A 14,014-nucleotide genomic window follows, 5' to 3' on the forward strand; every position below is an offset into this window, starting at 1 on the left:
GCAAAACAAACAGTTTTCAGTCATACCATCCATCATACCCAAATCTTTAAGAAAAAAAAAGGTTGAACATTCCCCCAAACATGCCAACCCATAATCAGCCTCCCTCTTCCATGCTATTATATACTGTCCGTCAAGTTTTTAATACTGTGTTTTAGTATTTTCGTATACATATGAATCAGTGTAGTTCTAAATTAATTCTTGTTACCACAAAATATGAAAGTAAGCAACTGTAAGTGAACCAAGAAATGTCACCTGATAACACACCTGATCAGACATCTGACCACAAACACCACATCCTAATGTTTACAATCAGCGTAGAGTCCGTAAATCAGTTGGTATGGATGACAGTAGTTTTCCCATCAACAGCGCAGTAACTCTCACTTACATGCTGCACCCTGTGAATGTGATTGTACTAGGAAGTGTATTCAACTCAGGCTGCCATTTAGTCCTTCCTCACTGTAAAACCAAACACACAAAAAAAGGAAGGCTGACGTCCACAGATACTCTATCAGCTACAGTGCTGGGTGTGCTATTCTCACTTATTGAAGGGTGGATTCATTTTCACATGAGATAAACTCAGCTGAGCTGTCAGCCCAACAGACTGTCAAATATTATTTGTGCTGTATGATAAGTCCTTGGGGTTTTTGTCACATTATATGAGGACTTAAATTCCTCATTGTTGACCAAGAACTACACAACAATGAAAACAAAAGAGATGAAAGACACAGTTTTGCTTTAACAATTTTTGGAGCTGGAAAGAAAGAACATCTGCTAGTACAGGCTGAACCCATTGCCTTGAACATTATTAACATTATTAACAACTATATAAGGTTTACAGTGACAGGATAACAATTCAGAGTTCAAAATAAAAAGACAATAGTCCACTCTTTGCTACACTACATACAACTAACAACATACATTAGTATACTGCACTAATTTCTAAAGTTCAAATAAAACTAATACTGTTGTACTGAACACACTTTTGCCCCTTGGTTGGATTAACCTGCCAAAGAGCAAAATGAGCTGCTGAGCCCCCTTCATACTAGAACGCTGCATGGATCCAGATTTGCTGAGTCGTAATTTGATTGAACAGTCAATATATCTGTTATTATAACACTGTGTTATGTGTGGTGAAGGAAGTACTTCTTATCACAGATGTAATGTTTTATGGTGTTTCTCCTGTTGGTGTTGCTAGAAACACGGTAGGGTTCTGTTTTATTTTCAGCAGTGTTGTTTGCAGATTTTGGGAGATTTCCTGTGGTGTACATGGTAAAACAATGCAGTGTCAAAGTCTCACTTTTTTCTCAATCACACACACATATGCAAGGACTAATCTTTAGTTGACATTTGCCTCCCTCTGATGCCTGCCGAGACTCATATTGCTTTTAAGAACCTTTTAACTGGCAAATTAAATACAGGTGCACATAGTCAAACAATGGTCAAACAGGCAAGCCTGTAAATGTACAGTATCTTGTCTGCTACGATTAAGTGATCAAGTCTGAATCTATTTTCAAATGGAATTACCAAATTTTGGAATAAAAAAAAAAATTCAACTCTCGTATTTTCAGATATTCGTATATCTACCATCAACTCAGAGTAGACTAATGTGGTCTAATGCAATACTCCTGTAATAAAGCCTACAGTCTTAGTTATAATGTTCAGTTTTGGTTTAAAGTGTTTCAAAGAGGTGTTGATTCAACTTTGCGGTTGGTTTGAAGGCTGTAGTTTGTGGTGTAGCTGAATTATATTGTGTTACACTGAGAGACATTTCTAATATTTAGTCTACCCTTTTTGATAAACAGCTGTCATTATAAGCCAATACACTTCAATGGCAGGCAAACGACAGCAGCAGTTAGGGCAAACCTCATCTTTCTAATGAAACCTTTAATAGCTGTTCGACTACTTTCGCGCATGCGCATAATGCGCGACTGTCGGGCTACAAAACTGGTCAAACAGCGGGTGTAAAAATGGTAGGTAACCAAAATAAACACAAACCCAGGCATTGGCTTTAGTGCCATTAAGGCTTACCTTCAAGACTAGTGTCGTATTATTAAAGTACATGCCGTGTCGCGTTTTGGCAAGCCTACAATGGTCAGGTACTTGTGTTTGCTGCTATTACAGGGAAGGTCAGTTGATATTTTGAGAGCAGCTAGCTAGCTACACGTCCCTTTTTGGCAGTCTGGCAACTTGGGCTGCGAGCAGGTCAGCCTTTAGACCTCAAACACAGACAGACACAGGGTCGTATAAATGAAATCCTGGCATATCGACGACCATACTGACAGCCTGATCATGTGGTATTAACTCCATCGTTCATGTCAGTGATACATTCCGGCTAACTTAGCTAACGTTAGCCAGCAGAAGTTACTAGCTGGTGGTATGCAGACAATGCTAACCCAACGTTACCCATTTGGTGACACAGTAATCCGTGCTGTTGTCACAACAGACTGTTGACTTAATGCGGTCCTTATTAACAGAAATCAGTAACTGTTGGAGAAGCTATTAGCAGCTCGGTGAACTCGCACTGTTTTAGTCTCCGGTTTCAGGAAATGCTGCTCTTCAGTGAAGTGCAAGTGCTCAGCTACTGCATCTGCTGTGAGGAGATGGCATGGTGATTTTTCGACAGAGCTGCGGGATATTTCAGGATAATATCCACTGGGGCTAAAATATAAGATAACTTCCATTATCAATTCATCTGCTATTTTTTCTTTTAATTCGGTAAGCCGTTTGTTCGGTAAACTGTCAGAAAATAGTGGAAAATGCAAATCACAGTTTCCCAGAGCCTAAGGTGTGCTTGCGTTTTCAGATGTCTTGTGTTGTCCGATCAAAAGCTTGAAATATTCCAGTCATTATGGTACAAAACAAAAAAAATCAAATCTGCACATCAGGAAAAAAATGACTAAAATTATATTTCTATTATGAAAACAGTTGCTGATTAATTTCCAGATGACTGACTAATCAACTGATTGTTTCAACTGTGCAATTGACGAACTGATTAATCGACTAATTGTAACTGATATAGTGTTAGGAAACCAGGTATCATCTGGAATTTGGTTGAAAGTTTTACAGTGACTTTAAAGCGTAACTGTTGATTATTGCTGCTCTTTAATGGCTACATTACAGTTTAATGATGCTATTCTGAATTTACTTGACTAGCCCTTGCCAAATTAAATGTACACTGAATGATCATAACTGATTTCTTAAAGATTTATAATGTGCATGTTTAGTGCAGGAAAGTGCGGTTTTCCATACCAAAATATATCTTCACAATGCCCCTGTTAAAGTATTCTGACAATATTGTGTCATTTGATTTTTTTTTTTTCCTAATTTGATATTTCTGAGTATTTTAGGCAGGGTGCTTGTGTTACACTCCAGACTTGTTGCACCTCTAGGTCCCGGTGATGGCATCCCATTTCCCTACTCATGTTACATCTATGACTGTAGTTATCTGAGGGGCCCTCAGGGGTACAGCATGTGCTTTGAGAATCCACAACATCCCCCCTCAGAAAAGACCATGTAGCTTTTGGACAGGACATAATTACCACCACAGCGTCTTGGCTGGCCTCCTTTAATGTTTGTCTGCGTGACAGACTAACCTTTTAGATATGTGTGAGTGTTTCTGAGTGTCTCCCGGTCTTTCCTGTCGCTGCTGCCTGAATGCTTGTAGATGTGTGTGTCTCGTTGTGTGTTTTTGTCTGTGTATCGCTCTGTGTTTGCATGTTGTTGTCTGTACTCCCTGGCCTGATCGCGCCAGTGTCTGACAGCCCCTGTCCTGTACTTGCACAGCATAAGCTGAAGTCTTCGCAGAGGGACAAGGTACGACAGTTCATGTCCTTCACACAAGCTGGGGAGAAGACAGCTGTGTACTGCCTCACACAGAATGACTGGAAACTAGAAGTTGCGACTGACAACTACTTTCAGAACCCAGATCTTTACTGTAAGGAATCCATGAAAACCTCAGTAGACCGGAAAAAGCTGGAGCAGCTCTACAATCGCTACAAAGGTAAATGGGATAACTTAACAGTCTGTGTTTTACACTGCAACATAAAATAAACATAAAAATAGAATAGAGTTGTTCAAAAAAGGACAGTATTTTTGGGTTATAACCACTACATGTTTGCAAAAGGTATGTGTTATATATGTATATTTTCCTGCTAGATCCCCAGGATGAAAATAAGATTGGTATTGATGGGATCCAGCAGTTTTGTGATGACCTCTCACTGGACCCAGCCAGCATCACTGTGCTGGTTGTTGCATGGAAGTTTCGCGCTGCCACTCAGTGCGAGTTCACCAAGAAGGAGTTTCTGGATGGAATGACAGAGCTGGGGTGAGTGTTGACATCAACAGCGTGTGACATCCTACGAAATGGGACGTAAACACTGCGCCTGAAGTATCTTTGCATGGTCGATCTCTTAGTGTAGCTCCAGGGAGGGAAAGCTGTCTCTATATATAGACTCACTGAACCACAGCTTGAGTATTCTGTGTCTTCGTGGAATGACTCAATGGAAGAGCTGCAGTGATTTGACTTTTGAGGTTCATGTGTCAGAATCAACTGCTGTAACTGTTTGGGTTGTCCATGCGCAATCATGTGGAGTTTATTTATTTGTTATTTAAATTCTCTCTTAATTCAGGTGTGACAGCCCAGAAAAATTGAAGGCCCTTTTGCCAAGATTAGAGCAGGAGCTAAAAGACAGCGGGAAGTTCAAGGACTTCTACCAGTTCACCTTTAACTTTGCCAAAAATCCTGGACAGAAGGGCCTAGGTAAGCAGAGTGGCAAGAATAACAACAACTTGTTTAGTGATATCACTGATTCAAACAAGTGTTCTCTTTTGTGTCTCTGAACAGACTTGGAGATGGCTGTAGCCTACTGGAACCTTGTTCTCTCAGGACGTTTTAAATTCCTTGATCTTTGGAATAGATTTCTGTTGGTGAGTCAAAAAAGTGAAACTGAATGCTCAGATCAAATATGTTGAATTGGTTTTGGCGCCAGTATTGGCTGCTTATCATCCATTCACATTTTATACAGCTTCTTTGTCACTGTCAATTCATTTACATTCATGAGTCATGGCAGGCCACCCACTGAGTTTTTCTGGCCACACCCATCGCTTGCCTCATGTTACTTTACATAAAAACAATGCCATGAGGTATACAGATTTTAAATTTGAGATTTTAAATTCAAAATTAGAGCAATATAATTCGATTGGCATTGGAGTTGAGGCAATGGAAATAACTGTGAACACATCAGAAATGATTTAAAAGCAAGAAGTGTGAAGCCGTGCATATACCCATGTAATCACCAGCATTGTCCATTACAGGAACACCATAAACGATCCATCCCAAAGGACACATGGAACCTATTGTTGGACTTTGGTAACATGATTGCAGATGACATGTCAAACTATGATGAGGAAGGTGAGTTTGGAATGGCAAAATGGATAAAAAAAAAATTCCTTCAGATTAATAATTGGTCCATCGCTGTGACACTAATGCTGTCTTGGTATTTTTTTTCTCAGGAGCGTGGCCAGTCCTTATAGATGATTTTGTGGAATTCGCTCGACCAATTGTAACAGGATCAAAACGTAAAACTCTCTAAATCCAATTACAACTCTGGAAAACCAGAATGTTTATTTTACAGTGACTTAATAGTTTTTTTTAAGACTTGTAAAAAAAAAAAAAAAAAAGTGAAAAATGTAGACTTCAGAGAGCAAACAAAAGCACTTGAAACTGTCAGGAAACCAGCTTTCAGGGAGCTGAGTAAAAACAACTGGCCATATTTTTTGCCCTCGTGAGACTGAGGCGTCATATGGACATGGCCAGATCCACCTCTGTCTCTCCTGTTGGATTCTCAGCATCCTGGACGCCCCTCTGCTCTGCTCCAGGAGGAGCACTACCTGTCAAGCCACAGCCCTGTAAGTGGGAATGGACACAGCACTGAGAGGAGGTTCACTGGCTGTGTGTACTCTAAATGGACTGGAGAGGAGAAAGCAGTGTGTTTTAATATTCTTCCTAGTCAGCTTTGTTTTGTTACATGAAGCTCTGAGTGACTGTGCAAAGTTCCCATGTCTTGCTCTAACTTCGGGACAGAGTGCTCTCTACACCAGCACCAACAGAACTGTTGCAGTTTTTACTGTACATACTGTATCTATTGGGACAGTTTACAAAGAGAGCTATATGAAGAATAATATAAATATGTTGAATTTATAAATGCAAAAGATGATTTCTTTTATGTACAGGAAATGCTAAGATCTCTAACGGGATGCCTCAATATTGTGGATAATATGCTGTTGGTTTAAATGTTAGGTGGATCTGTCAAGTCATGGAATTGTGAGCTGCTCACTGAAAGCATGTTAAACACATTTTACTTCACTTTGGCCTGGTTTCACAAATAAATTTTCATGTAAAGGCAGTGCTTTAATTTAGGTAACTGATATTGATTTGTGGTATTCATGTACGGATAAACGCAGATGGGAGTGGGTCTTGAATCCTAAATGTAATCGGTTCTGTCCACAGTACCATGATTTTTGCTTTCAAAAAATAATTTCTTTCTGACTGTTGAGGAAAGAGTTTTGTTTTTTTAATCTGTTTATCCCTCTGAGCAATCTGTTCAGCAGCAATTAAGAGAAATTTAAAGTTAAATTACGGACCCTTAGGATTGCATGGCACATATCTGTATGTTATGGCAGTGCGAAGCCCTTTGTTCGGAAGCCAGTACACTAAAGAGGGCAACAACAGGACAACAAAATAAGCCTTAAAAATAAATACCTGTCTGTTCAATATTTATGTTTCTGTTCAAGCCCATCTGTTCAGTGTTACTGCAGGTAGTGAAAATTAGAATATATTGTTAATACATCATGTAAGTAGCCTAAGTATATTGTTCATTTAAGAAAGATGAATAAAGCATGAGTTTTTCCATAATCATAAGTGTATTTAGTTCTTTTGTTGTTAATAAGATAGATAATGGACATGTTTTATAACACACATACAGTACAACTGCTTAGACAGTGTGTATGTATGTGTGTATTTAAAAAAGCAGAATTAGAAAGATGGCAAAACAACTGTAATAAGTATTTTGTTCATGTGCTTTTTTTCCACAGCAGACATTTTGACATGTCACAGTACAAATAGCATGTGTAAATAAGAGAATTAATGATGGCTGATTTCCATTTAGCTGAATTTGAACTGGAGCAGAGGATAGTCCAGATCATGAGTTAATTACTGTAATAATGTGTTTTTATTTACTCTTTGTTTACAACTTTAAAGTGAAACAGATTGATGATCAGCATCTCTGTACCTCTTGGTTGTTCAGTTTCAACATTGCATTTTTTTTTATTCCACCAATAATTCACAGCAGGTCAAGTGACTGAAATCATTTTAGTCCCACTTCTTCCTGCATGTTGTGCCATCCTTTGACTACTTCATAGCCATCCTCAAAAATTTCTTTAAATACTATTTTTATAACATTAGCATTCAGAGTTACAGGACAGGAGAGAGAAAGAGTGGGCTGTACTTCAAATGAGAGGAGACAGGATCAGGGGCCACTGCTGAGCTAATATCCTCTGTATTGTCTTTGGAAATTTGGAGGATTTAACAACCTGAGGAGGAGTTTTGTGTTCTTGTGTTCAATTACAATTACACATACATCCTCAAAGGTGGCTGCAAATAAGTTCAACCTGCATTTGTTGATTTTGTTTGGATGAGCTGTAACAAAGCACTGACACATTATCAATCACCTTTCAGAGAGTAACTGAACACCCTCTGAGAGTCTTGTTTTTGCTGACCTTAAGTGGTGGCACCTCTCATCTTCCTGCAGTGATGCTGACCTGTCCTTTCTTTGTCAGGTGTGGTTATAGGTGCAGCAGAGCCTGACTACACCTCTGATAAGTGCTGGGTGTGGCTGAGGGGTGAAACAGGCTTAAAACTTTCAGTCAGAGAGGGCAGCATAACTCCGCTTCTCAGCCTGATTTACTCTTTAAGTTGATGTGAACTTTTTTGGCAAATAGTTGCTTATTCATACATCAAGCTGATACAGAGCAACATTATGATTTATTTGCAGTGGTGTCTCTGGCCACCTGATGAATTAAAGTCCAGAATTCACTCTTAATAGCTCTGCTTTAATCAGCTCCTTTGTCAACTCCTGAGGGAATTATCTGGCACTTGAGCAGCAAAATGCTCCACTGTGTTCACAAGCCAGTCGTCAGCTGTGTCTGTCAGCTGTTAAGAGCCGGTTAGGGAAATAGCTGCTGGCTGTGACCAAAAACAACGCTGATGAGAGCTGCACCTTGAGGGACAGAACACCAAAATAATGACATGAAAGACCCTAAAAAGCTGAGGCTAACTGCAGAGTTAGGTGACAATTCTGTGTGGGGTCATGACAATAGACCTTTTTCTGTGTGGGGTCAATCCACTGATTATATAAAAATACAAATCATGGGTGCTTTAAATAAATTTAAAGAAGTTTGTGTCCATGATAATAATATTTCTGGCAGCAGGGAGACATGGTTGCAGTGGGGGAATTTTGAATCATCACTAGTATTTCTAAAATCCTTGTTCCAGCCATGGCTAGGAAATAATATTTTACCATCTGCATTACAGCTGCTAATACTATTACCATTATCACCACTACCATTACCACTGCTACTAGTATTACCACCATTTATCGTCATGGACTGAGATGTGCAAGAGCAAATAAGAGCAAACATCACAGTTTCTCCTCCTCCAATAGTTTTGCATGCAAACAAAGCATGTTACCTGTGGATATTATCTGGGCGTTTCTTGAACTGGCCCCTCCTCTCAGTGAGTGTTGAAAGGTGAGACATTTGAAACTCAGATGGCTTTGTTATTTACCTTGACAGCAGCCAGTTCTTTTCCGAGTAATAAAAATGAAATAGCCTCCACGGCGCTGGTTGTTCATAGCCTTGGTGGATTACTGTACCTGCAACACGTGACACACAATGGAGAGGGAAATGAAAGGAAATGCTGCTCAGCCCCTAACATGCAATAATGACAGTGAAAGGTAAGCTTCATGTTGACAGGGTGTTCTCTCTGACTACATGCGTCATCTTTCTTTTGCTGAGTTTCTAGTTGGTTTTTAGATGTTTATTCTTGCTGTTTCCTTCCTGGCTACCAGTTATTTACATCACTGTCTTTCCTCAACAACTCCCTGTGTTTGAACGTAATTATTTTCACTTGACAAACTTATAAAGCTGCTACCAGGCTTATCAGAAATATTATAGCTTAGCACTGTTTTGCGGGGGGGAAAAAACATGACATTTTCTTGGTTATTTTTTTAGCTTGAATTTTGCCACTTGCTCCTAATCCCCCTTGACAGTAATTTAAAACTTACCCGTCATCCAGCTTCGGCATTTGATCTCCCCGCTCCAGAAACCCTACCCAGTGGAGGCTGTTGTAGTGTCTGTCATCAGGGAATAGAGAAGAGAAAGGGGGGGTGACCCCCCTGTCAGTTCTTTCTTCACAGTATTTATCAGCTTTGTTCATTCATTTGTGCGTGGTTCTGGACTGTGTGGATTTGTCCCAGCAGGATTGACCCCTATGGCTTTGAGAGGCATCATGATTTTGAATCCTATAAGGAGATGATGAATGAGTATGTAGCTGTCCTCAACAGAAGGTCCATAAGATGGTCCAAGCTCCTTCAAGAGAAACCTCATGTAGAGAAGAATTTGACAGGTACAAGACACATGCATTCAAACACACCAGTGCTTTGTTTTGGTGCCTTCTGGTGCTCTGCGGTTGTGTGATTGTGATTATAAAATCTCTTTTGGAAGTGAAGAGGTATGTGCGTAAAGGTGTGCCTAATGAGCACCGTGCCAGGATATGGATGGCAGCTAGTGGTGCCCAGGAACAACTGGAGAGTAGCCCAGGGTATTACCAGTCCCTGCTGTCAATGGAGCATGACACCAAGCTGAAGGAAACTATTCGTACAGGTGAGACAACACTGTCTTTCCACCCTTCCTACAATCCATTAGCACATCAACAAACCATGCAAACCTCAATTTCTCTCAACACTTAAATTGGATTAAATTAGTAAATATAAATCTCCTTTTTTGGCAGATATGCACAGGACCTTTCCTGACAATGTCCTCTTCAAGAGCAAAGCCGAGCCAAGCCTCCAGAGGGCTCTATACAATGTGCTGCTGGCCTATGGACACCATAATAAGGAAGTGGGGTACTGTCAGGTGAGACAAACAAAGCTGACTCACCTGTCTCATATCATTACATCTGTTTACCTAAAGCAAAAAACTGTCTGGTTCCTTATGAACTGAAATACATGTGTAGCATTGTCCCCAGATAAATCTAAGCTACATTCATTGGTCCCCGTTAGCTCCCTATACAACAAAATCCAAGTCCATAACCATAACCATATTTTGATGTAGATTGTAGTCAAAACTTTTAGCTCAAGATACTACACAAGTACTCCCACTTTGGATTAAATAAAAACAGAATGAATAATTGGGGGTACTCATTACAAACATGACAAGTTATCATTCGAGTATGTCATCACAACTATTTTAAAAAGCCTGGACAGACGTTCTTGCTGCAGAGATTTCTAAGTTAAATTCCCTAAAAACAAATCCATCTCCTGAATATGTATTTTTGTCTGCAAAGTCAGTGACCTACAGTCTTTACATTACCTCTGTCTCCGTTTATTCCAGGGCATGAACTTCATTGCAGGATACCTCATCATCATCACCAAAGATGAGGAAAAATCCTTCTGGCTCATGGATGCGTTGTTGGGCAGGATACTCCCAGGTTGAGTGTTTCTTTTACTCCTCACACACACAATTAATGTCCCTACACACTCTGCCTGATCAGAGGCCGCTCAAGTTGAAGGTGGGCATGGCTATCACAAAACTAACAGGAGAGTGACGGAGATGCTTGCAATCAAGCTGATCAAGCTCAGCCTGCACACAAAGTCCTGAGAAAAGGTCCACCATAAGTGAAAACACCTGTTGGGGTGAACCAAGGGCGTAAAGGGTCTTTTGCTTTACTTTAAGTGAATATGTACCAATGGAAAAATCAAAGAAACAGGAGATTAAAGCAAAACAAACACATGGATGTTTAAACACATAAAATAACTAAAAATCCATAATTTAGTTAGTTAATGTAGGAGTTCTCTGTTAGAGAGAAGATGCAAAAAGCCTGTCTTTATAAACATGTTTTAAAATCTATTCTACAATTTATTGGATTGATTGAAATTAGTTGGCGGAAGTGTGGGGAATGCAAACAAAACTTTCAACACATTTATCTTTTTGGGACAGACCTGGGAGCAGCACAGTACAGTACAGTAGCTAAGCCTCCGTGCGTCAATGGTCTGCATTTTGTCCTGTTTATGAGGAGAAGAAAGACTAGATCTTATCTTTATGAGAGAGAGACAAAATGTTGTTTCAGCTGTTTTCCTTATATGCAGCTGAAAGGTAAGATCAGCAATAACATCCAATTTTATTTGCGGTGTAATATGCTGTCTGTGTTTTAGTATAGCTCACTTAGACCAGAAATGTCAGAAATTGATTTATAAGGTAATTACAACAGCAACAATATTTGTAAAAACAACTAAAGTTGTGGCTTTCCACTGAAATAGATTTGGTTTTGATCTGATTTTTAAAAAAAATAGTGATCTCATCTAAATGTGGGATGTTGTAGACTACTACAGCCCGGCCATGTTGGGCCTGAAGACAGACCAGGAGGTTCTTGGGGAGTTGGTGAAGGCTAAAGCCCCTGCAGTAGGACAGCTCATGGCCCTGTATCCCGGCATATGGACCCTGGTTGTGTCACGCTGGTTCATCTGCCTCTACATAGACATACTCCCAATTGAGGTGCGGAAAAGTTGGTGTTTAATGGTAAAGACAGACATAAGGATTTCAAAGTGAAGTTGAAGCACATCATTTTACAGATATCTTGCCTATGTCTTGTACTTGCAGACAGTTCTGCGGATCTGGGACTGTCTTTTCTACGAAGGCTCCAAGGTTCTTTTCCGTGTCGCACTGACGCTCATTATTCACCACCAACCGGAGATCCTGAGAGCTCGCTCTTTGCCCGATGTGTGTGAGTGCTTCAAACAGATCACCTGTGGAGCCTTCACTCTGGACTGCCACACCTTTATGCAGGTGAGATGAGCAAGGATAAAAAACAAAAAACTAATACAAAACAAAACAAACAAAAAAACTAATAGAAAACACAGACTGGTGTTATATGGGCCAGTTTCGTCCTTTCAAATGAAATCTATCCAAGTTAACATTCCCATTTAAATAATGGATTTTTTTTACTTGCTTGCAACTCTAGCTTTCCACCACTGGAAAACCTCTGCAAAAATTCGTCTTGTTTTGTCAAAATAATTGCACTTTACCATCATATCAGATAAAGAAAAACAATGGAACCTTAACAATTAAGTGGCTTGAATCAACAAATCGCTGGCCTTTTTTCTTGAAAAATTAAGTGGTTAATCAGTCATCTGTTCTTTGTATTTTTATTGGTTCACAGCTGTGCCTATTTTTAAAAGATGGGCCTTTAATTTATCTCCCCAAGACTAGTAGACATCACCTATTTCAAGATGATCACCTTGAGAAAGATTCTCCTGGTAAGAAATAACTCCTAAATGACAAAGAACAGAGGAGAAGTAGGTAAATCTGCTCCAGGAAACATTTTGGACCTAATTTTAGAGAGTGAGTACTTCTGGTTATTTGAGCTGTTTGTGGAACTTAAAGGCTCCATGTAAACACAGCTTGCGTATCCATACTTATGTAAAAGGAATCATCTACAACCTTTGTCCATTTGTTGACAATCTCTCAAACTATCCTTCTACAGAAAATCTTCACAGAACCTGGGAGTCTCTCAATGGCAACTATTGATAAACTGAGAGAGAAATGCAGACAACGAATCCTGGAGGAAGAGTCCAGACAGCCATAAAGCTTTGGATTCCCCATTTACTATCAGGACCTTTGGATGTGCTGAAGCTTCTCAACTAATGTCAAAAATGTTGAACCTTGTCTTTTGCTGAGGGTCCCGTGGTCCCCTGCATTTATTTGCTGCTATAGATGCTTCAAGATCTTCACACCTGACGCTTTGTTTGAAGTGTTTAAATCTGTCATATTATTTGTTTGCTGACTATGGAGAATAACAGTTGTGAGAGTATAAATTCAGTTTAATTCAGTTTGTCTGTGCTCCTGTGCTAGAGACATGAATTAAGCTGAATTCATGTCTCTAGCACAGGAGCACAGAATTAAATAATGTTTTATTATTTGAAACGTCTATTTCAAAATACAAAGTAAAGTTTAGAAGTATAGGATTTGGTGTGGTGTTTGCAGAAGACTGTGCTTCACTTTTTTATTGTTAACAGAAACTTGATAATCTGTTCCCTGATTTAACTGGCCTCAAAAACGTCTTTGCCAAACAAAGGTTAGAAGAAGTGGTAATTTTAGTGTTACATGATCATTTTAACCAACAGGTTATTCAGTGGCTCTAAACGTGTGGCTGTATTAGCACTGTTGAGAGACAGCAAAGTCAACTGAGCAGTTTGAATTTTTGCAGAAAATCAATTGTAGACAAGGGTACAATTCAAAGCTTCAAAGCTCTGATTCTTGACAATAATAAACACATACATAATGAGCTGCTGTTTGTAACTTTAAATAACCTACAGCCACCACGGACAGATTATGAGCATAGACTGTATAAAACATTATGATTATGAGACAATGGGCCGCTGGACACAAACCAAAACACAGCCCACCCACACAGCTGCATAAGCATTTTGTCTTTTCATGGTTGTTTCACATCTCTCTTTTCATTTTGTGTCACTTCAGTTGTTTTAAGGGCTCCTTTTAATTATATTAGGTCCATTTTTAGTCATTTTGTGTTTCTTTTTATGAACAAAGCAAATACATACAGAGGCTCTGGTGCAGGGGCCCCAGGGCCTGTGCCCAGTGGTGACCCCACTGACACCACCTGTGCAAATCAGAAACATGGATTGATGTAAACAGACCTTTTCCTGTGTTTATTCAGATA

At 39.6% G+C, this 14,014-nt stretch overlaps 2 protein-coding genes across 4 annotated transcripts; both read left to right on the forward strand.

Annotated features, from left to right (window-relative positions):
• Positions 1 to 1,919: 1,919 nt before the first annotated feature.
• Positions 1,920 to 6,913, forward strand: dcun1d2a (DCN1, defective in cullin neddylation 1, domain containing 2a). 2 transcript variants are annotated; one of them, XM_041057056.1, is made up of 7 exons: positions 1,920 to 1,970; positions 3,784 to 4,000; positions 4,156 to 4,324; positions 4,629 to 4,759; positions 4,844 to 4,926; positions 5,314 to 5,410; positions 5,512 to 6,913. In XM_041057056.1, exons 1-7 carry the CDS (start codon positions 1,968 to 1,970, stop codon positions 5,589 to 5,591), a joined length of 780 nt encoding a protein of 259 aa, XP_040912990.1. In that variant the 5' UTR covers positions 1,920 to 1,967; the 3' UTR covers positions 5,592 to 6,913. The 2 variants fall into 2 exon arrangements, with proteins under 2 accessions (XP_040912990.1, XP_040912989.1); XM_041057055.1 differs by lacking the exon at positions 1,920 to 1,970 and having other exon boundaries at positions 3,480 to 4,000.
• Positions 6,914 to 8,843: 1,930 nt separating this feature from the next.
• On the forward strand, positions 8,844 to 13,618 carry LOC121194571 (growth hormone-regulated TBC protein 1-A-like). 2 transcript variants are annotated; one of them, XM_041057509.1, is made up of 8 exons: positions 8,844 to 9,011; positions 9,534 to 9,682; positions 9,781 to 9,939; positions 10,067 to 10,191; positions 10,669 to 10,765; positions 11,657 to 11,829; positions 11,935 to 12,120; positions 12,818 to 13,618. In XM_041057509.1, the coding sequence occupies exons 1-8, from the start codon at positions 8,950 to 8,952 to the stop codon at positions 12,917 to 12,919; spliced, it is 1,053 nt and encodes a 350-aa protein (XP_040913443.1). In that variant the 5' UTR covers positions 8,844 to 8,949; the 3' UTR covers positions 12,920 to 13,618. The 2 variants fall into 2 exon arrangements, with proteins under 2 accessions (XP_040913443.1, XP_040913444.1); XM_041057510.1 differs by having other exon boundaries at positions 9,537 to 9,682.
• The last annotated feature ends 396 nt before the right edge of the window (positions 13,619 to 14,014 follow it).

This window comes from Toxotes jaculatrix, chromosome 15 (assembly GCF_017976425.1).
Source record: "Toxotes jaculatrix isolate fToxJac2 chromosome 15, fToxJac2.pri, whole genome shotgun sequence".
Classification (NCBI taxonomy): domain Eukaryota; kingdom Metazoa; phylum Chordata; class Actinopteri; family Toxotidae; genus Toxotes; species Toxotes jaculatrix.